General features: G+C 39.5%; 1 protein-coding gene across 4 annotated transcripts in view; it reads right to left on the reverse strand.

Annotated features, from left to right (window-relative positions):
* PIGK (phosphatidylinositol glycan anchor biosynthesis class K) overlaps positions 1-27,302 on the reverse strand; it is a 141,993-nt gene that overhangs the window by 75,779 nt on the left and 38,912 nt on the right. Inside the window, exon 10 of one of the 4 annotated variants that reach the window (XM_042463544.1) lies at positions 14,698-15,049. The exons of the other annotated variants lie outside the window; for them this stretch is intronic. Within the exon in view, the coding sequence (XP_042319478.1) occupies positions 15,019-15,049 (31 nt within the window). The 3' untranslated portion in view covers positions 14,698-15,018. Of the gene's footprint in view, positions 1-14,697; positions 15,050-27,302 lie in introns of those variants that run through there. 4 annotated transcript variants of the gene reach the window in all.

Below are 27,302 nucleotides of genomic sequence, written 5' to 3' on the forward strand. Positions count from 1 at the left end.
GCTCAGTGGGGAAACCCACTGAATGACCTTGGGTGAGTCATATACTCTGTGCCCCAGAAAACCTCATGATAGGTTTTCCTTAGAGATGTCATAAGTCAGAAATGACTTGAAAGGAACATAACAACAAAATACAGTATGCATCTAGGATGCACTACTATCCCTATAAAAAGAGAATATAACCTCTTCCCCCACAACTGACTTTCCTTCATCTTCACTGACGGAAGTATTTTGGTGATTAATGTGGGGCAACATAGGCTTGGGTGCTATTCAGTTCAGCAATGTTCTTCATACAGGGAACCAGATATAATTGTATTACTTATGTCATTCAAAGAATGTCACAACCACATAATGGCACCTGGTGGAGGACTTTGTAAAGGCTGCAAATAGGGGACCTTGGTTATTCAACAGCAATTTTACAAAAAAGGAGTAACATCTGAAATCTTATCAGCCTCATTCAGTCCACTACAGAAAAGGTGAGAAACAATAAGGTAGGGATTAACAGTATTCCTCAGTAGCTGCCAAGTGCAAATGTTTAATCCTTCAGTTATCCCTGCAGATAAATGGATAGTGTTCATGTTTTCCTCGCCTTACAGGAAAAAAAAAATCAGAGTTCATTCTTGTCAATTGCAGCATTTTATAAGGACAACAGCAAAGAGTACACTGCAATGAATGACTTTTTAAAAAATAAAACGTTGCACTTATTGACAATTTTCCCAGTATGTGAGAAATGGGCTTTAGAACACTTTTAAAAATGGCCTATTTACTCAAAACATTACAACTAAGTATCTTGACTAGACTAGATAGAGCAACCTGATATCAGATTGGTAGTTCTCTAGATGCTCAAATACATAGGCAAATACAAATACAAATGCAACTCACCAGATAGAGACATCCCCTACCGTATATAATACCGTATATACTCAACGATAAGTCAAGAAATTTCTGCCCCAAAATGGACTCCAAAATCATGGGTAGACTTACATACAGGGCAGTAAGTTAATACTGCTTATAAAGTTCCTAAAAGAAGTGCCCACTTTCCTCTGTAGCCAGGGATCTTTAAACAGCTCCCCATTTGAGTCCCCACTCTCTCTCTCTCTCTCTCTCTCTCTCTCTCTCTGTGTGTGTGTGTGTGCGCGCGCGTGTGTTATCTCTCAATTTTCTCTTGCAGCCAGAGCTAACAAACAGCTGCTGAGGCAAGGGTCAGAGAGAGAGAGAGAGAGTATGCCCAGGCTTGTACCCCCTTTTGCAAGCTATGAGCCATGGAAATCCTGAGGGTGAAGGGGGGAGAGAGGGGGGGTCTGTCCTCCTTTTTGCAAGCCATGAGTGAAGGGGGGAGAGAGAGAGAGAGAGAGAGAGAGAGAGAGAGAGAGAGAGAGAGAGAGATTGGGCTGTCCCTTCTTTTGCAAACCATATGTTTTGGAAATCTTGGGGGTGAAGGGCAGAGTGAGAGGGGGAGGGAGGTTTCTACCCCCTTTTGCAAGCCATGAGCCTTGGAAATCCTGGAGGTGAAGGGCGGTGGGGGGGGTGTTCTACCCCATTTTGCAAGCCATGAGCTTTGGAGATGCTTTTGGTAAAGGGAAGAGAGAGGGTAGTTTCTACCCCGTTTTGAAGCCATGAGCCTTGGAAATACTGGTGGCAAAGGGAAGAGAGAGAGAGTGTGTGTGTGTGCTGAGATTTGTGTTTCCCCATTTTCCATACTGAGACTGTGACTCTTGGGAGAGGTCCAGAGGGGGAGATGTAGGGAGGGAAGTGGTGCTTTGTTTCCCTCTTTAGATCTTTTGTAATATGCCCCAGTGTTTGCCCCTCAATTTACCCACAAGTCATATCAAAATCCATGATTTTGGCCCCCAAAACTGCCCTCAACTAATAATAATAATAATAATAATAATAATAATAATAATAATAATAATTTGTTTTATTTATATACCGCTATTCCAAAGATCATAGTGGTGAACAGCAAGTAAGCTAATTAGCAAGTAAGCTAATTTGCCCCCAACAGTCTGGGTACTCATTTTAGCGCCTCGGAAGGATGCAAGCCTGAGTCGACCTTGGGTCCTTTTGCTGGTCTTGAACTCGCAACCTTGTGGTTTCGAGTAAATGGCTGCAGTACAGGCATTTAACCACTGCGCCACCAGGGCTCCTTATACATGAGCTTTACTCATACACAAGTATATACATTACTTATGCTTTGTGCACAAGCTGAGTAAATTTATAGTGCTATATAAAAATATTATTATTATTATTATTATTATTATTATTATTAATAATAATAATAATAATAATAATAATAATAAGCAGAATCCTTGGTCTTGTTGACTACATGATGACACTTAATCTTGCATCCTCACCTCTATTCCTACACTGCCCCTTTTCCTCCGACCTGCATAAGATCTTGCACACACTACAGTTCAGTGTGCAACCATTAACACATGGTGAACTGACACACTGGTGAAACATTCTGGGAGATTTTCTGAACCAATACATTTGCTAAACCAATACAAGAGTCCTAGGTTGTGGCTTTTACCATTTAATGCCTTTGTGTTTCAGATCATAGCATCAAGCTGCCAGGGAGATCTGGATTTGAAGGAAGAAAATGAATGTCCTTGATCACTACATTTTATTCTCTCCAGCTTCAGTACCATTAACATTCTATTTGCCAGAATAAATCTTTATTTTACTGCTGACCAATGAAGCTTATTGCTTCTTCACTTTAAGATCCAGCAAATAAGACTCCTTCATAAGTGCTTCCAGCTGTGTGGGAATAACTTACACAACCAATAGCACATATGCGAACAAAAGTATCATACAGATGAGGCTGATGGCAAATGCCTATTTTCATGATTTGCAGAAGTACAACAAGTCAGCATGGTCACGATATGCAGTGGCTTCTACATATGCAAGAAGCCTGTAAGAGGTAATACTCCAGTGTAATTAAACTTTCTTAAATGAAAATATCATAAAGAAGATATTATACAGCACATCTAGTTTCAACAGAGTTTGAGAGATTATCTGGCATGTGGAGCTGAGTCATAATCTTAAGGAAGTTAATAGTTCTTCATATATAAAAGCACTGAATCAGTTGGGGTGAAATGAGAAAAACAGTCTGCCAAAATAAAATAGAGAAACATGACAACTGAAAACACTCTTCCTTATCTGTTGGAGTTCCCCAGGGCTCTGTTCTGGGTCCCCTTCTGTTTTCTCTCTACACACTGTCCTTAGGAAAACTCATCAGCTCTTTTGGTTTTTCCTACCATCTGTATGCCGATGACACCCAGCTGTATCTTTCTGCCCCTGACTTTTCGCCAAGGCTTGAACAGCAAGTCTCATCTTGCCTTACAGCTGTCTCGCAGTGGATGCGCCATCGGCGTTTGAAGCTCAACATGTCCAAGACGGAGCTCCTTGTCTTTCCTCCTAAGCCCAACCTTCAACACTCCTTTTCTGTCTCTGTGGACAACATTTCCATTCAACCAGTCCAGCAAGCCCGCAGTCTTGGCTTTATCTTTGACTCTTCTCTGTCGTGTATCCCTCAGATCCAGACCACAGCCAAGGCTTGTAGATTCTTTTTGTACAATATTGCCAAAATCCGACCATATCTCTCCGCCTCTACTGCCAAGATCCTGGTCCATGCCCTAGTGATCTCACGACTTGATTACTGTAATGTCCTCCTGGCTGGGCTTCCTCTTTCTCACCTCCGTCCTTTAATCTCTGTCCAGCATTCAGCTGCACGCATTATCACTTCCACCCACCGCTCTGACCACATTTCTCCTGTGTTGGCATCCCTTCACTGGCTCCCTCTCCCTTTCCGCATTCAGTATAAGCTCCTGCTGTCGACATTCAAAGCCCTCCATGGACTGGCCCCTCCTTACTTATCAGACCTTCTTTCTCTTCACCTTCCCACCAGGGCCCTCCGTTCTGGTAGTCAAGGGTTCCTGTCTCAGCCCAGGATTTCCTCTGCCCCATCCCGGATTCGCCCCTTTTCACTTGCTGCCCCTCACTCCTGGAACCTTCTTCCTCCACAAGCAAGAGCCATCACTTCTTTAACCAGCTTCAAAACGGAGCTGAAAACCATCCTATTCAGAGAAGCTTTCCCAGGCATCGCATAATTGTCGCTTACTATCTGATGTTCTGTTGTTGGCTGTTTATCGATCCATTTCCTGTATTCCTATGTACTGTATATGTATTATCCTACTTGTGATTATGTATTTTCTCTGGATAATGATTAACCATCCATTATGAAGCCTTGCCCTCCCTCCAGTCCATCTGCCTTGGTCCAGACCTCGGAGGTTGAGAGGAACTGCTGGACCTCTTACCCTTTCCCTCCACCACTCCCTTCTCCTTCTGTGTCATGTCTTTTTAGATTGTAAGCCTGAGGGCAGGGAACCGTCTAACTAAAAAGATTGCATGTACAGCGCTGTGTAAATTTACAGCGCTTCATAAATAAAGGTTAATAATAATAATAATAATCTTAAGCATAATAGAGATGGAAAAGATTCTTCTTTCACATCCTACAACTGAAAAAAATAATCTTCCACACAACTGATCCTGAATTCCTGCTAAACAGTATAGTCGACCCTTCTTATACATGGATTTCTTATACACGGATTCAAGCATCCACAGTTTGAAAATGTTCCCAAAAAGTATAAATTTCAAATATCAAACCTTGATTTTCCATTTTTTATAAGGGACATCATTTTGCTATGTCATAATATTGAATGTGACTTGAGCATCCACTGATTTTCTTATCCACGGTGGATCTTGGAACCAAATCCCAGCATATAACAAGGGTCCACCGTATTCCAAAATCAGTGTGGACCTCAATTAGAAGAGCATGAATGTCAGTTTGGAAGCCCATATGAACTTGAGTTGGCAAGGCGGAGAGGCAATACAGAATGACCCTCCAGAACACGTTGCTCAAAGGCTGGTGCTTCTGAAAGCACCCATCCTAGACATCTGGATAAGTGTGCCATCTCTGGGCCCAAAGGTTCTTGGGTCTAGTCCACAGGGAACAGCACCCAACATAATGTGACAGATGATGCAGTGTACCAGCCAAATACAGAAATATAATTTGTCATACTGCCTAATTCTCACTGCATGCCAGAAATAAGCCAGTCACTTGTTATCTGTGTCACCAGTGAGCATCACCTATCATCTGCTCCATGGGCTCATTAAAAAATAATTCTGAGAGATTTATTCATAATGTAACAGCTTGTGAGATTTGTTGGTGTCATCTAGTTTAAATTAATTAATCTTATGAAAGAATATGATTGAAGAAAGCTTTGTTACAAACAAAGGACAGCCACAGTACCTTCTTCTCACCTAGTAAAACCGGAATTGCCCTCAAAACAAAAAAAGTATTGAATGTGAAATGCTTTGAATATACTAAAGTGGTCTACAAATGCTAAGCATTGTTATTACCTAAGGACTAAAGCATTTAAGAAAGTGAAATGGAATGTATGGTTCAAAGCTGGTTTTGTACTTCTAATCAAGATGATTAAGACATTCCCTACATTTATTATACTGTGTCAGAAAACAAATGTAGCTGTACATAAGGCTCAAGACAGCATTAAGAGTAATCATTCCAAAAAAACACAATTTTAGTAGCTCTATTTTTTTCTAATATATGTGACAAAACCAGCCATAACTTCTCATCTTCAACACTGCATGAATAATTATGTTTATACATAATTTAGATTATCCCTCACATGTGGCTAAAAATGAATTTCTGGAGCTCATTTATGCTTGGATAAGAGACTGTTCTGTATTGAAATAAAAATACAGCCAGCCACCTACATTCCACATTAATGGAGTAAGATGTAATTTTCTCACACTATTATTCCTCCCCTGCTTGTGTCCACAGGTGAACTTCACCCTTGACCATCTTGCAGGGATAATACAGAACATTTGGCTTGAACTCACTTAGAATCCTCTCCACAAGGAAGAAAAGGGTTCTTTAAGGAGGATTCTAAGTGTGTTTCACCAGATATGAGTCCCTTCAGGATTACTTGCGCATCATCATCATCATCCCACCTTTCTTCCAAGACTGGGGCTCAGGATGGCTATGAAAGTTGAAACACAGAGCCAACATGTTCAGCAAAGCTAGGGTAAAAGTACTGTGCACATCCATATTCCCTCACCCTCATATGTTTGCCCTAAAAGCTTTATTCGGGAGTTTTGGTATATCGATTTCTATGGTAATGGCATCTCAGTTTTGCTTTTCTTCTTAGGGAATCACACAGCCCCTTTTTCTATTCCTTACCACTTTGAAGCATGTATTTAATTTCCTACTGTGATGTAATAATGTCAAAAAGGAATTAATTGTGCTTAATGTGTATTATCAGTGCTGGAAGCCTTCCACTCTTGCCTACCATAAGTTGTAAAAAATTAAGAATACAGGATTACTACCTTTCCATGCCTCTGTGCATTATTGCAGGTTTGGGTATGAGGCAGATCCAAATCTACTGGCAGATCTTTGATTGTTATACTTTAACAATCTCCCTATTTTTTCAACAGGGAAAAATAAAACGTTCTTCCTTCCCCCTTTCTAATCAAGGAAAGTGTAGTAGCAAAATTGACAATGAGAGTACATGGCACATGTACAATGAGAGTACATGTGAAAAGGGGCTATAAGAAAATCTAGAGGAAACCTGTTCTTAGTCCTGTCCCTTAACTCGAAATATATGTCTTTACTGTTGTCATTAATGTCTGTCAACGCAATTTATGGCAACCCATGAGAGATTGCTAAGAGCCCAGAAATCACCTCTTCAGGTTTTGCCAACTCAAGACCACAGCTTCCTTTATTGAACCAATTCAATTATAATGTAGTCTTCCTCTTTTCCTACTTCCTTCCACTTTTCCTAGCATTACTGTGCTTTCTATTTCATCATGCTGTCTCATAATACATCCAAAGTACAATAACCTCCTTTTAGTTAATCGACACAAAGAGCTGCAGCCAGATTGCAAACTGGCACTAGCTACAAAGAACCCAACACATAATGTCCTTGCTGCAACAGTTCCACTGACTGCTTTTCTGTTTCTGGGCAAAAAAATTCTTTCTATTTGGTCTTGTAATGTGTTCCTCTGCTGATCATATAGCATCCCCATTCTTGGCTTAAATTTCCCCTTGATTTCTTGGATCTTGTGGAAGAGATCTCTAGTTCTTCCTGTTCTGTTATCTTCTATTTCTCTGCATTGATTACTATATTAGTCCTCTTTGTCTCTATGCAGAAGTCACTGGCCAGTTTCATTCAAGGTTCTGATACTATTACTGCCACCTTTTACTTTTGCTTCTCATATTAACCACAGCCTTAGAATATTAAAAACATCTTCTGCTAGGCAATATTTTTATACAATCTATCCATGCATTTCTAATTCTATCAGTCATATGGACAGATCTCAGAAGTGTACACCTGTGAAATGGTTCTCATGGCTTGTACCTATTTTGCTCTTGCATTTTCCATTCCTTCACTAGAAAAGAAGAAGAGCAGTAAATACTAAGAGCAGTAAAGAGAAAAAAGTGTTTGCCTCTCTTCCCCATAAAGAGGATTCCTTGCCCAATTAGCTGTGTTTGGAAGCAACCAAGGAAGCAACTAGGACTGAACTTTGGATTCCAAGGGTTCCACAAATTTACTCCCAGGAACCTTTCACATTACACAGTTACAGAACTACATTCTACTTTAACTGCATGGCTGCCTTCTATGAAATCATGGGGTACATAGTTTGGTAAAGCACTGAGCTTTCTCACTAAGAATTCTAAGCATCGCTCCCTAAACTGCCAAACCCAGGATTCCACCAAATGTTCACCAGGCAAATAAAACTAAAGTAAAGCTATACAGTAATTGTGTCGTGTGAAAGGAACAGTAGAGAACAGCAGGCAATGGAACAGTGGCAAGAGATCCTAGTATCAGCACCTGGCCTGACCTATTCAGGTTAACTGAGGGTCCATACAGACAGGCCAAAATAAAGCTGCTTTGGGTCACATTGAGGTATGCTGTTTAAATGATGCATGTGTCCTAAGAGTCCAGAAGCCACGCCAAAGCCACACTCCAGTCCATGCTCCTTGTATTATTTTTCCTTAAAATTAATTATTCTCTATACCAAAATGTTGCTTTTTTTGAAATTTAGCCAAAGCAAACTTCATTTTAGTCCCATACACATGAAGGTATTCTTATTTAGACTATTGTATATATCTAGAAATTTTAGTCAAACTACTGACCCTAAAATCAACTTCTTTCTATCGTACTTCTCACTGAAATGGTCAATCTATATCCAAGGTAGTCAGCCAGCAATAAGGAGCAGTCATCTTATCAAATATTCCTCCGTACAAATAAAATATGATGAACATCCTGCATATTGAACACTGAATAATAGGGGGGAAATACTAAGATTAGCTTTCTTCCTGACAATTCAGTTTATTAGTATCTTTATGCTTTCTTCATGAAAAAATGTTCCCTCGTGTAGTGCCCACAGACTGGAAGTAATACATTTGAGACCCCAGTTTACCACCTCTGTGAAAACTAGGCCTCTGTTTGACAGCAACAAAAAAAAAAAAAAAAACCCTTAAAGTTATGCCTTGAAAGACTGAGACTCTGTCTCAGCGGATAACTGTTCTGCTCCAATTCCCTAGATAAAATTTAGACCTGAAGGCAGTAGTCTTCATTCCTATTCTGCTCTAGCAGAAAATACTCACAGTACAGATACTTAAGTAACTAACAGAAAATGTTCAGTGGGGAGCTACAAAGCCTACGCGTTATGTTACACCTAAATTGAGATAAACCATACATTTATATAGATGTTATTACCAAGTTCCTCAGCAAACTAAACATAATCCATAAATTGCTAGATGCATGAAGACAGAAAATTGTCTCCAACAAATTTGAATAGAAAACAATATTACTTAGACTTCAAAGAGCTTTTGAAATGCAGCAGCGGTAGCTTTGTATGCAAGACAGGAACAAAATCTAGTCAGCTGTGCATTGCATTTTGATCCCAGAATTTTCCATTTGCTATTCAGGCTGCTTATATGCAGTTATATTTATTAAATTAATGCATGATTCTCATAGTCCAGTTTAATCTGATTAAGCGCAGTGTGACACTGTAACTCACACATCTTCCCCGCACTTTTCATACAACTTACATATAAGCTTTGTCCATTGCTTCATAAATATGGTTTTACTCTGAAACACTAACACATAGTTATATGAAAAACCTGTGGAAGTACAAGCATTTGAGATGATGACATGACTAAAACAAAACACTATACATAAAAGTATAGTGTCTAGATCAAGAGAAGTAATAGTGCCACTGTATTCTGCTTTGGTCAGGCCCCAGGCGACTAAAATGGTGACGGGTCTGGAAACCATGTTCTATGAGGAACGACTTAGGGAGTGGGGGATGTTTAGCCTAAAGAAGAGAAGGTTAGGACGTGATATGATAGCCCTGTTTAAATATTTGAAGGGATGTCATATCGAGGAGGTAACAAGCTTGTTTTCTGCTGCTCCAGAGAACCGGACTCGGAACAATGGATGCAAACTACAGGAAAAAAGATTCTACCTCAACATTAGGAGGAACTTCCTGAGAGTAAGCGCTATTTGACAGTGGAACACACTTCCTTGGAGTGTAGTGGAGTCTCCCTCCTTGGAGGTCTTTAAGCAGAGGCTGGATGGCCATTTGTTGGGGATGCTTTGATTGAGTGTTCCTGCATGGCAGTGGGTTGGACTGGATGGCCCTTGTGGTCTCTTCCAACTCTACAACTCTATGATTCTATGATTTAGATTTAAAATTGGTTATGTTTCGCTGGATTTTATCCTTTGAACACAGCATAAGAATAAGGACAGATTACTGTAACTGTAGTTCTTCAAGTGGTCAACTGCGAATTCACACAAATGTTATTCTGTGCCTGCGCATAACTTCGGAAACATCTGGAACCACTAGGGAAAAACATCCTTGCAACTTTTTGGCGATAGCTCCACCCACCTCTATAAACCCCCTAGCATTCCCGCTCTTTTCTCAGTTCCATAAAGTATGTCACGTAGCAGTGATAGAAAGGAGATAAGCAATCAGCACACGACTGAGGGGAGGAAACAGGATTTGTGTGAATTTGCAGATGACCACTTGAAGAACTACAGTTACTGGTAAACAACTTGTTCTTCTTCTTCATGGTCTCTGTGAATCACACAAATGAGTTAGACTGACAAGCTTCAGTCAGAGGAGGGAGTGTCATGACATAAATTGTAAAGTGGAAACAAGTTGTATTTTATTAACAACAATAAAAAGCATTGAAACGGTAAGAGCACTGTCAGTGTCATTTGTTTTAGCTAGGTTTGGCTTTAAAACGTACAAACATGCAGTGCAATAAAACTTTAAAGCAACCCAGAAAGCAACACTGCCCTCCCAAAGGCCCTTGTGGCCCTGGGCGGAGCTTCTGCCAAAACGTTGCAAGGAAAATTTTCCCTAGTGATTCCAGAAATTTCCAAAGTTACTGCACAGGTGCAGAATAACCCATTTGTGTGATTCACAGAGACCACAAAGAAGAACTTCATGAATATAAAGTTTGCCTACCTACAAGAGCATCTCCACTCATTTCCATGTTTAGCAGAATACACAATGAGTTCATAGTGAATGACAATAAGAAAAAATTGATTTCAAAACACTAGACTCAATTTAAGTGAGACTTACTGTGCAAATCCATGCACGCTTACATGGAAGTAAGCACCACTGAACCCATCACTCAAACACACAGATGCCATGTTTTTAACAGTTGACATAAATTAAGGTAAACAGGTAATAGAAGTAATTTGAGTCCTCACTTTCAATATGGAACAAATTCACTTCCCTGAAAGAAAAGAGCACCTATGCAAAACCAAGCTCAAGACATGTTGCTGCCTCAGGAAAAAGACAAAATGGTGCATGTGTCCCATTCTACCTACAGAAGGTAATTGGGCTGAGAGATGAAGGTTTCTTCAACACAGGTGAAGGGACACAAACCCAACACAGGTGAGAGCAGCAGTGCTAGCTTACTGGATGCAAGAGCAGGCTGCTTGGAAAATTCAGCTCTTCATGCTGACATGGGAGAATGACCACCAATATTTGTTGTCTGAAGCAACCACATCATTCTGCCAAGTGGTAGAGCCACCTCTGCATCTATGCCACTATGATAAACATATAACCTCCAGCAGCGATGTCAATCCTTGATTATCATGTCACTAAACACAAGGATGAATCATTACTGCAGGTTTTTCCTGGCTGCAGAGAAAATGAACATTTATGTGCAGTATTATCCTTGTATTTGACCATCCCAAAGTGTTCCAGAGGAATTTCTGACCCCAAACAACAACAACCCCCCCCCAACACACACACATTTCCTGCACAAAAGATTTGTTTCTGCACAGAAAACAATGCCTCTAGCACAGTAAACACGTTTCTTGTGATGATGCAATTGGACACAAGCCCAAAAGGATGTTCAGCTGTTGATATATTCAGAGGTGAAAGGAAAACCCAAAGCTACACAACACATACTATAAGACCATGGAATGTGAGAAGCATGAATCAGGAGAAGGCAGAAAGAGTAAAACAAGAAATGGAAAATATAAACATTGCAGTACTTGATGTGAACAAACTAAAGTGGACATGAATATGACATTTGGTGTCAGATAATTTCACAGTGTTTTATTCAAGAAATGAAAATCTAACAAGAAATGGGGTGGCATTAATAATTAGGAGAGGTGCAATAAAAGTAGTCAAAGGGATATAATGCAAAGTCTGACCAAAAATATTTTTAAAACCCCTCTAGGAAAACCCATCAATATAACCAGAAGTTTATACAACAACTACAGAAGTAAAAGAAAAAGAAATTGAAAGATTCTGTGCAGGAGTTCAGGAGGAAATTGACCACACTCCAAAACAGGACTTCTTGTTAATCATAGCCAATTGGAATGCAAAACAGGAAATAGAGCAGAATCAAAAACCTTAAGAAAATTTGGCCCAGGATTAAGAAATGAAACAGGGAAGCAACTGACCAAATTTTGCAAGGCCAACGGTTTGTTTGTTGTGAACACATTCTTTAAGCAGCCAAAGAGGTGACTGTATATACGGACATCACCAGATGGCCAATACAGAATTCAAATAGACTACACAATTAGAAACAGAAGATGAAGAAGCTCTATTCTCTCTACAAAAACAAGACCAGGAGCAGATTGTGACACAGACCATGAACTACTCATAACAAAAATTAGAATAAAGATAAAGAACAACACTAAACCAACTATTGTGCCAAAATATAATCCGAAGAACATCTCCATAGAATTTAAAAATAATGTAAAGAAGAGATTTGCATTATTAATCCTTGGGAAGGAGAAATGTTTTAACCAAGCCCTCCACCAATTCTGATAGTGCTGGTGATCAGGAGAAAGAGAGAGAGAAATGGGTTTCTGTGGTAAACAGAATGATTTCACCCAGCTCTGATCCTGAACAGCCACTCAAGGATTTTATTGCAGTCCATATGAGTACACTCCTGACCCACCGGAATTTACCAACTATTGTTTAAGGAGAGTAAAAGAATCTATGTTACCTTGAAGCAGGGGAACAGTTTCATTTCTGCAAAACATAGCAGAGACTGTGAAGTCAAATGTGAAGTCGAAGGTTTCATAGTACTATACTAGAGGCTGTTTGCTTGGACCAATTATTTTAGCTTTTAGGTCAAGGAAGGTAACTCAAGATCTGATCTTAAGAAAGGCATTTGGGCATCATTTTCAGTCCCAAACTGGCAAAACACAAGAGACATTAAATTTTCACATAGACATTGTGCATAAATGAAAGTTTATTAGCATATTGCCTATACAGTGCATCAAACTGTGTGGACCAGCAGCACATTTTTGCAGGCTCAGGCTAAATCAATATCAAGTATGCACATTTAGGAGCATCCAACATTACAGGTACCCTAGACTACCCTGCCAATTAAATAAAATGCAGAAAGTAATATCAATTAGTCGACATGAGTAATTTTTGTACTTATAATAATTTTCTCTTGCAGGATGGTCAAAAGAAGTTTTTCTGCTAAACTTGTGGAGAACTATAACTAGAGAATAAGTAACTTATTCTATGTGTAGCGCAGATTTATGACTACTGATTTATGACTACTGCATCAGAGATTTTTGGTCAGGTGTGAACTGCAGTCATCACCCATTTATAGTATTTAACATTTAATACAAAATCCCACCTAGGATATATGATCCACAGATTAACTTTGGCCTTTGATCTGAGAGTGTAAAATGCTTTGCCCAATCTGTAGCATTTTGAGTTGAATTTCAAAGGGTTATTAATGGAGCCTACTCAACGATTAAGTGAATTGCTGGGTAATTTAGCCAGTCCCTTTAAAGATGCAATTAGCTAGCCCCTACAGAGACAGTCAAACTTACTTTAGCATAAATGCTAATACTTTTAAATGTGGTCAGCCTAGCTGCGACTGCGTGCCCTTGCTCATGAGCTGTGTATGATACATGACCCAATTAGGCTACAGAATGTGATGATCAAACTGGGTACAATATGAATGGCACCTCTGCTATGAAGTGTTCATAGAGGTTCTCTGTGGAACAGTCATCCAGAACTCAATCAGATTCATTTCTAAAACATTTTTGTTGAAGGTGAGGCAATGTTATTTGGTATCAAAGTTCAGGATTAATCTTAGAAGACCATTCTTTTCTGGGTTACTCAGAACTTGGGAAGTTCCTTTTGCAATAATAAATATGACATCATAAAGCCCTCCATAATTGACCAGTGGCTTCAACATGACATTATAGTCAGTATTCTGGAATATAACTTTCAAAGCTCTAAGTTTTATAGTGACTTGCTACTAAGGAAAACCATTCTCCAGTCCTGTTCACCTTTCAGATTTGGTTCTACAGTTGGAATCAACAAATGGAAACAGTGACTCAGTATTGCAAGAGCTATCTACTACATAGGTTATGTCCATAACTTGGAAAGTCACAATGGGAATTGTGTCCCAATGGGAATTGCTTTCATCATTTGGATCTGCTGCAGTGCACAATGTGCTACTATCAGCTGTAATAAAGATAGACAATGTTCTTTCCTGTGCCAGATGACTAAGGGACTCGACAGAAGGGCATTATACACTGGCGTGGGAGCAGCGTGAGGGCGTGGCATACGCACAGGAGCCACCCCAACTCCACCCCCACGCTGCCCGCCTGACCAGATGGCAGGTGGCGTCACACCACATCTTCAACACATTATTTACATGTGCTGTGCCAAAGAAACAGCAAAAAGCCACTGCCAAAGCAGTAAGGCTGCTCTTTCCATAGAGCAAAAAGGAGCTGCTTTTTGCAGCTTCATTTTGCACCACGGAAAGGCTAGATCAGGGCCGCGGAGAGGAAAGGGGCAGCACAGAGCAGCCCCTTAGGGGCGGTCTGTTGAGTTCCTAAATGTACAAGCACGCCAACAAAATGTATATTTTTTGTGGGGGGTTTCATTTCTTTGAAGAGCTGTCTTCTCAGCTAGCTAACACAGTAAGCAAAAGTCTGTTGTGTTTTCCTGTTCTTTTTCTCCGGTGCATGTTTCCTTTGTCTTTGGGGTTATTCCATTAGATGTACTGGGGCTTAGAAGATTCTGTCTCACTATATGATACTGGAGATGTGGGGCATTTCTAGGCCATGATATTCTGAACCTAATATAGGAACCCCCGTATTGCCAAGATAATCCAAAGGAGATTGTTTTACAAAAGAAGTGTACAGATTAAGGTACTTTTTCATGTTTAAGTTTTTTAATGTCTATTGGTAATATTATTATTGGTAATACAGCAAGAGCATGTAAATTAACGTCACTTCTTGTCACAAATTAAAATAAGACAAGACCCCTATGGCAGCTGCAAAAGGAAGATGAAGAATTTGCACATCTTCTGACTTTATACAAGCAGGTGGAGGTCAGGTTACAGATCACGGCACACCAACTGTCCATTCCTAAAACTCCATCATGCAACTTCAGGCTAAATTTTTAGGTTATTACACTGTCTCATAGCCCCACAGGAATTTCAGATCTACAGCTTAACAAAACAGAAAATGTTCAGGTTACAAGAGCAGGATACTTGGATCAAGCTACATCTGAAGAATCTGCCTTATTCTGACAAAGAACTGTTAATGGAGATATTGTTACCCTGCACATTTGGAAATGGAACAAAACACTCTCTTCTTGCAAGCCACACTCTGACAACATAACCCAATAATTGTTATATCTGGAGATATAAGCAGTAACTGTTATATCTGGAGGACCATGGGGTTGTCTTTCCAACTAAGGGGGATGAGCAGGCCTTTCCTCATTGTTCAAGAGCCTGCCTGTTCAGACCAAGTGAGAGAGAACTCACTATAGGGCTTTCTCTGCCTACTTCAAAGAAATCCTGCAGACACTTGCAAGAACTATAAACTGCCCAAAGATTTTTATGTGGGTACATTCCTTTTAATTAAACCAAGGTAGCAATAATCAAACCTCAACATATGAGTTTTGTTTAAGTGAATCTGTATCGAGTATTTACTCTTTCATTCATTTTGGAATTTGAGAACAGAATACTTGTGATTGCCAATCCCATCAGTACAGCAAAAGATCTAGAACTGAGAGATACCTTGACATTGCAGCCTCTCTTCGGTTTCCTTTTACTGCTTTTTTACATCTACATCTATACTTCTCTTTCAATTTTTTAAAGAAAAATCTCAGAGCATCTAAGTCACTATGTTTTCACAATGAAATTTAAATTATCTTTCTCCTTGGAATACAAACTAGGCTGAAAACCATCTTTGAGTTTTTTCATAAAATCTTGAGGAATGGAAGAAGAAATGAGTTCATCATATGCATGAATGTCCTTCAATCTCAAATCCATCAACTAGCCCTGCCACTACTGGGCAGAGGGAAGAAGTGAACATTTTCTCACTGGACACTCCCAGACTCCTGAGCCTCCTGCCAGGAAAGGATAGATTGATGCACACACCTTCCAGCTATCCTCCTGCAGGCAGGAAAATAACCTTTTATTCAAACAGGCTTTTGACCTTTAAATTAAGTTGCTGCTAAAGGGCTTTTAAATGTTTGGGTACTCCTACTGCCATTATTAATTAGATATTTTTAGTTATGTTTTGAATTCCTTTTCATGTTACAATTGTGTTTGGTTTTTATTTGAATTTTATTACTCTTGAGTTCCCTTGAGCACCATTTTTTGGCAGAGAGACAGGACATAATAATTGAAGAACTGAGCAATGTACAAAGTCCAAGGCATAAATTAAGATTTTATTCATTAATCTGTTCTTAAAATTTCATTTTCAGCTTCAAAAACCACAATCACAGTAAGGATACTTATGTGGTACATTAGTGCACAGTCTGACTTTACAGTCTCTTCAGTGCAAGAAATTTCTGACTCACTAGAAGGTAATCCTTTAGGCACTCAAAAACCAGAGCATAAGCTTTCCCACAAAATTGAGAAAAGTAAAGACTGAGAGCACTTGCATATGGTTTAATGCCAAACAGAAAATATTAAGGTTGCCTGCACCCTGGAGCTCTCTAGAATTTATAGTTATGTGCTTAGCTCCATTTTCTTCAGGCAGAAAGGAATAGCATTACACATGCTGATTGCTAAAAGCCTAAGAAGGAAAGAATTAAGTGATCAACCTCTTTGCTTTTAACTCCGCAATGCAAATACTCATCATTCTGGTACTCTTGCCAAGAGTTCTGGTACAAACAGCTTACTCCTACTAACATCACCAAAACAGGGATAGGCAACTAGTATCCTGCAGTATTTCCTCAGTTTCCAAGAGATTCCTACCTCATATTGAACCTCTGCTGTTTCTTGGAAGAATAAGGAACTGAGATGAGCAGAGGGATGAGGCTATGCCAAAGTCTGTGCTGCAGTCTACACTGGGGGGAAAAGGTTTAAAGAACTCTTTGCCTATAGCTTCATTCATCCAGGGGACAAACTATGGTAGCTAAAATTATGTGTTAAACTTCAAAGGTGTTATTGGACCCTGAATTCTGCTACATAGAATTTGGAAGAACAGACCGTGCAGGGGGGGGGAAGGAGAAAAAAAGAGGAATTTAAAAGAACCCCTTTTAAATACAGTGTATTGTTTTTTGGTTGTTGTTTTTTTTTTTTGAGTGATGGCACCCTACTCATTGTTGTGTGTTTACCTGATCGTATAGTCCTATCCTTACTTTTTATCCTTACTTTTTATAAACTATCATTTGTTTATATTCTCCAATCTGCCTGTATATGAACCTATGGTATAAAACTAAGTTATGTTTTAAATTGGAATTTTGTAATTGTGCTGACCAAATGGCTGTAATAAAGTTGTTGTTGTTATTATTATTGGAGTGGCATATATATCTTTAGGAAAGGTTGAGAATGTCAAGCTGAAACTCCCACTCCTTATTAGTTTAGGGTGGAAAACCCATATAAGCACTAAGGCGTTTTTTCAAGCTGGACATGCTCCAGTTTCTCAACATCCTGTATGAATTTTGGTGCCCAGAACTGGACACAATATTCCAAGTGACCAAAGCAGAATACAGTGGCACTATTACTTCCCTTGATCTAGACACTTTACTTTTATTGATGCAGCCTAAAATCGCATTGGGCTTTTTAGCTGGCGCATCAAACTGTTGATTCATGTTCAACTTGTAATCTACTTGGACTCCTAGATCCCTTTCACATGTAGTCTCATTCATCCAGGTGTCACCCATCCTATATCAGTGCATTTCATTTTTCCGCCCTAAGTGTAGTAACTTACATTTCTCTGTGTTGAATTTCATTTTGTTAGCTTTGGCCCAGCTTTCTACAATACATGAACCAGAGAACCCAAGTACAAAATACATACAAAAAGGGTAAAACACAATATTTAAGAAACTCATCTCCTTCTAGGTAGCCCTCTTTAAAGTTAGTGTGGGGTCAATGTGTTTCTTGCTTAGATGGCAAACTGTGCTTCCATCTTCCTTCCTATACAGCTGGGTGTTTTACAACTTCATTTTCATATCCCATAATTCCTAATTTGCAATGACACATAAACCCAGAATCATGGTTTTAAAAGAATTCTTGTTGTTGTTGCTGCTGCTGCTGCTATTGTTTTTATGTGCCTTGAAGCCATTTCCAAATTATGGCAAACCTATCATGGGGTTTTCTTGGCAAGATTTGTTCAGAGGAGGTTTGCATCAGTGTTCAGAGACTCAATCCAAATTCAAGTCACTACGCCATGTTGTTACTAAACAAGAAAACAACGAACTCTGAACTAAGAGGAAGTGAAATTAGGCTTGGTAGGAGTCTTCCCCCTCACTATGTAAGAGAAGGAGGAAGATGAATGGAGTCCAAGAGTCCCAAGGCTCACTCAAGTCTTAGAAAGGTTTGTACAGGTTGTGCTAAATCCTGGAATAAAATTATGTGCAAGCTGAAACACTGGATTTCTCCACTTTCTTATCTTCCTAGGAAATGAATGTGGAAATCAAATAAGAGCTCATATATAAACCAGAGATTTGCATCCAAAACATATACAGTTGGCCCTTCGTTGTCATGGGGGATCCATTCCGGAAACCCCCCCCCCCGCGCACAAAAATGGAGGCTCGCACATATCCAAGCCTCATAGGCATGCACCACGGGGGTGCGCCCCATTGGAAACAACGGAGGTCACCCCTCTGTGAGTATTCAAGACCGCAGATCCCAGATCCGTGCATTAGGAGGGGCGAGTGTACATCAAGCTTCCCTTCAATAATCTCAATGTTATTAGAGTTAACACGTTATAAAACAAACTGACAGATTACAAATGGAAAGCCAAATGAGTAAGGTAAACCAAAGGCCTAATGTTGCACAGCTAATGGTATTTTTAGAGGAACATGTGCTAAAAAACAATGGGGTCAGGAAAAGTAATGCAGCACTAAAGAAAGGGGGGGGGAACAAAGAATAGAAGCTTTCATTTTTAGTGATCTGCTTTGTTGTATGGCGAATGCAAACATGGGACACTTAATGGAACAACACTGCACAAAAATCATACATACTGGTTTCTTAACACAGTATAAATATAGAGCTTATACAAACACTACTTTATCAGCTAGATTAACAAATTTGCAAATCCTTACACGCTTAATTGAATATTTCTCTAGTGAACAGAGGGTTATTAAATCTTGAACACAATCTTGTGTAATCATCTACGCTTTCCCTTGTCCCTATAAAAAGTTTTGCTAGTTAAAGAAAAGATAATCACAATGTAGAAAAAGGAATACATCAATTATCCTGGGTGTTTGCATGAAACTATTTTTCAAGTTATCTTTCAACAGCCATTATGAGGAGCAGCCAGCTTTTGCTTATTTTTAAAGTTTATACCCTTCAATATAGAGTTATCCCAAAAAGGCAATAAAATGAGAGTTAAAAATCCATTCCTAGTAAACATTTCTATCAGTGACTTAGATGATGGGAAGAAGGGAATCCTTATCAAATCAGCAGATGACACAAAACTGGAAGAAGTGTCTAACATTTTGAAAGACTAGAAGAGAATTCAAAAAGACCTAAATAAACCAGAAAATTGGGCAGAAATTAATAAAATGAAATTCAATAGAGATAAATGCAAAATTATATATTTAGGCCAAAAAAACCAATGCATAAGTATAGGTTGGGAGATACATGGGTCAGCAGTACAACATGTGGAAAAAGACCTTGGGATTATTATTGATTGTAAATTGAACATGTGCCAGCAGTATGATGTTGCAGCAAAGAAAGCAAATGCTACTTTAGCATGAATTAACAGAAGTATAGTTTCCAAGTCAAGAGAAGTAATAGTCCTAATATATTCTCTTCTGGTCAGGCCTCATGTGGATTGCAATTCAGTTCTAGGTTCCTTATTTTAAAAAGACAGACAAGTTGGAACAAGTTCAGAGAAGAGAAACAAGGATGATAAAAGGTATGGGGAGCAAAATATATGAAGAAATTCTGAAGGAGTTGGGCCTTTTCAACTAGGTGAAGATGACTTGGATGACAGTATTGGGGGCTTAGTTATCAAATTTGCAGATGACACCAAATTAGGAGGAGTAGCTAATACCCCAGAGGACAGGATCATAATTCAAAATGACCTGAATAAACAAGAAATCCGGGCCAAAGCTAACAAAATGAAATTCAACACGGAAAAATGTAAGGTACTGCACAGGGAGGCATAATGAAATGCACAGATATAGGATGGGGGACACCTGGCTGAACAGGTGAAATATGTCTAGCAGTCCAAGTAGACCACAAGTTGAACATGAGTCAATAGTGCGATGCGGCAGCTAAAAAGGCCAATGCAATTTTAGGCTGCATCAATAGAAATATGGTCTCTAGATCAAGGGAAGTAATAGTGCCACTCTATTCTGCTTTGGTCAGGCTCCACCTGGAATATTGTATCCAGTTCTGGGCACCACAATTCAAAAAAGATGTTGAGAAACTGGAGCGTGTCCAAAGGAGGGCGACTAAAATGGTGAAAGGTCTGGAAACCATGCCCTATGACAGTTATGGTGAACCTTTTAGAGGCCGAGTGCCCAAACTGCAACCCAATACCCACTTATTTATTGCAAAGTGCCATGTCCCTCTGGCTTTCTAATAACAAACTCTGGCAAACTCTATGCTGGGGTGACGGCACATGTGCCCACAGAGAGGGCTCTGACTGCCACCCCTGGCACGCGTGCCATAGGTTCACCATCACTGCCCTATGAAGAATGCCTGAGGGGATGTTTAGCCTGGAGAAGAGAAAGTTAAGAGGTGATATGATAGCCCTGTTTAAATATTTGAAGGGATGTCATACTGAGGAGGGAACAAGCTACTGCTCCCGATAACAGGACCCGGAACAATGGGTGCAAACTACAGGAAAAGATTGTATTTAGTGTCCCATGAGGCCCCTTCCAACTCTATGAATCTGGGAACATGAAAAATGTGTGTGCACACCCAAATCTACATGTGGTCTCAAGAAAATGAGAGATAGCCATGCAGAGAAGACTGTGGATTGGGTAAAGCCTTTCAGTGCTTCAGTTACTCAAACTCAGCAGGCCTACAAACGAATGCACACACACAATCTGTCACCCACACACCACAATCTGAACATGCACTGATGCTTAAACCTCCCCTCACTGCATGCACTGAAAGCACTGCTCCCAGCTGGATCAACCCAGCTGGAGCTTTGAAAAGTGTGCCTCACTGAGACAGAGAAAAGCTGGCTCTTTTTCACTTCAACAGGGAGATAACACACTCCTCCCAATCCAGAAAAGATTTTGAAAATTGTGTTTTAAATTGGGTTGAAAGCCACCCTGAGTCTTTTAAGGGGAAAGCAAAAATATCAAATAAATAAACAATTAACAGCCAATACATGTTCTGCAGCTATGAATATTAAACCAATGTCACTTCAGAAACAAAGCAAGGCTATCTTTAAAAAAAGAAAGAAAAAGAATCTAACTATACTTCTGATTATCGTCATATTGTTCTTCATTTCACCATAATACCACAATGTAAATTATCTTCTTGACTAAATTAAGTGTTATCATAGTTATCTTCAACATCAAAAAAGTATTCAAAATCCAACCAGTGCCTTTATGAAAGCTCTTGAGGATGTTTTCTGTCATTCTTGTCACTTTAGTTCTCTTGACTTTTTGCTATGCAAATTCCACTCTACAGAATTAGTTTTGCAATTGTATTTGTTCTATAGATAAAATTGTTGGTCCCCAATGAATATCTCCCCATTTGCCATTATACATATAGTGCTGCATACAGATGGCTTCTGAAGCCAATTAACTGCTAATCAGGCAAACAAGAAAGACAAATTCTGTGACTGATTACAGGACAGCCAAGAAATATTATCAATGTTTAAAATTTGCAGGTTTTTGTTAACACTTTGCTGAACAAACATTTGCAGCTGAATTCTCAAATACTGCACCATCAAAGATATCACATTCTTTAGGAGTTTGTTGTAACTAATAATTATTACCACTATGCCACCCTGAACACATTCGATCTCAACAGATTTCAGACACTAAGCAGGATCAGGCATGGTTAGAAGTTGGGTGAGATACAAATAAAGAATAAGTATGGTAATCCTAGGAAGTAATCCTATCTAAAACATTATAATCAGGGCTGATAATACTGGGCTAGATAGAGCACTGGCCTTATGCGCTATAAGACAACTTCCTATGTTTAAAGGCAATGGAGTAGGGCAACCACAGGTGTAGCAAAGATTATCAAATGGTAAACTCAAACACCACAACAACATAGCGTTTCATTTTGACAACGTATCTGAGCAGCAACAAAAATCAGAGAACCTATCTATTACTTGTGGATTCACTAACCAGCAGAGATATAGACCTTTTCTAATATATTTATACAAACTTCCCAGCAAGATGATAACTTGGATGAATCTGGAAGACAACAGATTGTAGGAAGCTGTACTACAGCACAATATTTTAATTCATCCAATGGTCTAGCTCTGCGGCTGCTACTGTGAACAAGGGATCTAAAAGATACAACATAGAGGTACATTTTTTTCTATTTGTGCCAATACTAGAGGTGTCACTCTGAGCTTGAAGTGGCAAGATCTCCCTTTAAGGCCTTTGCAAAGCAACATCTATATATTTTAAAGGCACTGGAATTTCATCAATCAACCCAGGATTGTGGTGACCATGATTTCAAAAAAACAGAAGAGGGTAGTTCTTTGGATGCTGAATGTAGGCAAAATGCCCTGCCCTGCCCTGCCCATCCTCTCTCCACCTCATAACAGCAGATAGAATAGGGCAGCCACAATATTTATTTCAATATTACGGACCTGAAAAGACTGGGGTGTCTGCAGCATGTGCCTGCAGCATGTGCCTTTAAAAAAATGTGACTAGTTTCCAATTTTAACACCCATTTATAACAAAACTTCTACTTGTGTTAAAGGGGTGTGATGGGATAATACAGGTACAACAATTATTTTGAATTTCTAAAAAATACTCATTTCTCCCCTCTCCCTTTTTGGAAGTACAGTACTTCATACTACATTCACAGACACATCAAACGTGTGCTTGAGATAACGTGCAAACTGAAATGTTATGCTTGGCACAACTGCCATCTTCTGGTAAAAAGCAGGCATCTTTTTCTAACTTAAAGCTGTCAAAGCTCCTATGAGAAATGTGTATATTTCCCCTTCATTATGAGACAGAGAAATGTAACCTCCATAGTATGTGGCCAACAAAGCCTTATTCCTTGCAGCTTAAACTTAAAAAGGCCTCAGCCAAGCACCAATCTGGATTCAAAAATAACATACAAATATGCATCTAGCTTGGCTTCTTTAAAAAAAAAATCTAAGAGAGACATGAACTTTATTGACCTTCTCTCTTACCTCTACTTGTCCAAATGCAACTACTGTACATACTTGTGTACAAGTCAACCTCATGTATAAGTCAAGGAAAGGTTTCAGGATCAAAATCCTGGATTTTGACATGACACATGGATAAGTCAAGGGTAAAACTTAAGAGGCTATAAGGAAGGAGAGAAAGGGGGAAATACCACTTCCGTCCCTCCTTCTCCTTCTCTGGACCTCTCCCAGCCAATTCCCAGGTGCTGGAGGAGAAGTCTTAACATCGAATTGAGAAAGGAAGCAAGTGGGTTTAAATGGAAAGTTTTTTTCCCATAGGAAGCAAAGTCTTGCAAAAGAGACTGGAGACATGGTTTTAAACTGAGAGCTTTTTTTATAGGAAGCCAGGTCTGGCAAAAGGGATCAAAGAGAGAAGCAAGTGGATTTAAATGGAGAGGTTTTTCCATAGGAAGCCAGGGATTGCAAAGTGAACCAGAGAGAGAAGCAAGTGGATTTAAATGGGGAGTTTTTCCAATAGGAACCAAAGGCTTACAAAATGGACTGGAGGGGGGGAGGAATTGGTGTTGAATGGACATTGGAGCATCAGGCTTGCTTCAGGGACGTAGCTAGGATTTTAGGAAGGGGGGGGTCCAGACTAAGTGCCACCATTATAATGGGGCTTGAGTGCGGCGGCGCAGCAGCACACACCATTCATTTTTCTAATGGAAGGGGGGGTCCGGACCCCCAGATCCCCCCCCCTTGGCTACATCCCTGCTTGCTTGCCTTAGGGACTTTCTAAGCACTGTTGATGTATTGACCCTTATATAAGTCTACCCAAAATTTTAGGGTCAGTTTTGGGGCATAAATTTCTCATAGTTGAGCATATATGGTATTAGCTGCAAGTTTTAAAATGTCCTTGAACACTTTTTTTGTGGAACAGCAGATTCAACATTTCTAAAATGAAACAATCAATCCCTGATTCACAACATAAAAAAAAATATTAAACTCATTCTACCAGACCAAGCTTGTAAAAAATTAAACCATATCAAAAAAAAAAAAAAAAAAAGGATACACTTTTATTTTGGTCCACAGATGGTTAAGAAGAGGTTTTATTGTGGTTATTTTATGCTGGGATTTTTATCTTTTATATGACTGGTTTTTAATTCCCCCCCCCCCCCCCCCCATCCCACAAATACTGAATTACTGCATTTTGCACTCTGTTTTAAACCCCTGCCTTGTCTTCATGTTTGTAAGTGACATTGAGGGGAAATGAAGTGGCCTAAAATAAATAAATAAATAACAAAGATTTTAATACATGAAATAAAGGTACATATTGCAATCCTGTAACGCACCAACTAAAGAATAAATCCCACTGAAGACACGGGATTTGCACAGGATGCCACTATTAGAATAGCCTTCCTTGATGATTTCAGATTATTTCAGCCACTTGGCTGCTGTCACTAAGCCTGTATTTTTAAGTGGCCAATGAAGGCTGAGACATTCTAAGTCCTTCCACCAATATATGCCTTCAAGCTGTGCTATGAAGAGTTACTTTATCAGAAGATAATCTTTGAAGCCTATTTTTAAAATTCTACAATAATGTGTTTGAAATTATTACAAAGCTACAGCTCTTTTCCTACAGAGATCAAATAATCCCTTTTCATTTAAAAAGTTTTTGAAAAAGTTATCTAAGACAAGCATTAAAATATGTTATTCCCCACAGATTCCTTTCAAGACTTGAACACAAAAAATTAGATCCAAGAGAAATGATATATACCATGTGAATAGAATTCACAGCTCAGCAAGGCAAATGTGTAGTTCAGAGATCTTGAAATTGTTGCTAATTCTGCACAGAAACAAAATGCGGTCTAGATATCATTGTGTAGCTTTTTGTAAAATGTACAATTCAGAAAACAATATATCTTTTAGTGAGAGCTTTTCTGCTACAGAGAACTCTCATTTCCACTTTGCTCCACTAATGATGAACATAGGCTCTTCTTCAAAGTTTGATTGCCTCTTCTTTTCTATGCCACACGTACTCTAGGCAGGGCTATAGAAATTGACACAAATGAAATTTGGTTTTATGCCTTAAATATTTTTCCCCAGAAGTATTTTCCACAAAGGCTGGCACAAGTGGGAAGAATAACATATGCCAGAAAATTGTTTCAGGAGGACCTTGTTGTTGTGTGCCTCCAAATGTTCTCCAATTTATGGCAAGATTTGTTTAGAAGGAGTTTGCCTTTGCCTTGCTCTGAGGCTGAGACAACGTGACTTGCCTGAGGTCACCCAGTGGGTTTCCATGGCCAATTGGGGATTAGAACCCTGGTTTCCCAGATTAACAGTCAAATGCTCAAACCATTACACCACACTGGCATAGTGTTGCAGGAGGAAAAGCATTTGTTAAAGACACAAAAGCATGCACAACCATCTCTAGCCAACACCTTTTCCAGTCCAGCATGGATTGAAAAGGTTATATGTCCCAGTTTAACCAAAACCACAGGTCCCAATTACGACTAGGTGAATGAAGCCAACAAACAAAGCTCTCTATCAATTCTTTAGTGACACAAGAGATCAGAAGTAGGGCCAGTAAGGTGTAGTGGTTTGTGTGTTGGACTAGGACTTCAGGAGACCAGGGTTTGAATCCCCACCCAACCATGAATACCAACTGAACGACCTTGAGCAAGTCATACTCTCTCACCTTAAGAGGAAGGCAATGGCAAACGTCCCCTCAATAAATCTTGCTAAGAAAACCCACAATACCATTGCCATACGTCACAGATAACTTAAAGCATATTGCATCAACAGAAAAAAGTGAAAAATATGGAAGCTTTTGCTTTTTTGCCATACCACAATTTGCTAAACTATGAGCCCAAACAGACAGGCCAAAATAAAGCTGCTTCGGGCCACTTTGGAAATGTGCTGTTTAAATGAAGCATGCGTCCTAAGAGGCCGAAAGCCGTGCCAAAGCCATGCTCCAGTCCTAAGGACTGGAGTGCAGCTTTGGCTCAGCTTCTGGCTTCTTAAGATGCATGTGTCATTTAAACAGCACACTTCCAAAGTGGCCCGAAGCAGCTTTATTTTGGCCTATCTGTTCGTGCCCAAAGTGATACTATTATAGTGAGATAACTACTATAGTATAAGCTGTTGTTGTTTTGTGCCTTCAAGTCACTTCTGACTTATGGCTTGGGCCCAGGATATCTGGAGGACCGCCTCTCTCCATATAATCCGCCCCGCACACTCAGATCATCTGGGCAGCAACTTCTAAGAGTTCCAAAGGCTAGATTAGCTTCCACCTCTAGGAGGGCTATCACAGGATTTTCTAGGGCTGGGAGTGTGTGAATCACTCAAGTCACCCACTGCGTTTCCATGGCTGGGCAGGGACTCAAACCCAAGTTTCCAAAGTCATAATCCAACTGTCAAATCTCTACACCACACTGGCTCTCAGGAATAAGCTATCCTCTATAGTATTAACTGATATTATAGAAGGATGAAACATTTTATGGATTCAAGAAACATCTGGTCAGAATTTCAGTAAAACCAGTAAAAGTTAAGGGGAAATATGAAGTCTGAAAAATGATCAAACTCCACATATATTCAAAATTAAATGAGCAAATTATTTGCAAAAACACTAACCACAGTGGCAAGTTAGCTCTCTCGGAAGAATTACACCAACCTATCAGAATCTCATTTATTATATTTCTACGTGTTTATTATACCGCATAACACTGTAGACATTCATATGCCTTCAGGCAATCTTTATATTCACCCAGAGGCTCACATCAGTGATGAAATATTGATATCAACAGTGCAGCTTAATGAAGAACAGCTCTCCTCATCCAGTATAACATCATGTAGTGTAATACATTCTTTCTCCAGAGGTTATACAATTTATGGACTGTAGCAAGAAGGTGCAAAGATGTAACATTAAGAAAGCTACTAGAGTCCCAAGACAGAATTTTTGGGCTTTAATGAGTTAGAACTACAGTTGTAAAC

This window comes from Sceloporus undulatus, chromosome 4 (genome assembly GCF_019175285.1).
Source record: "Sceloporus undulatus isolate JIND9_A2432 ecotype Alabama chromosome 4, SceUnd_v1.1, whole genome shotgun sequence".
Classification (NCBI taxonomy): Eukaryota; Metazoa; Chordata; class Lepidosauria; order Squamata; family Phrynosomatidae; genus Sceloporus; species Sceloporus undulatus.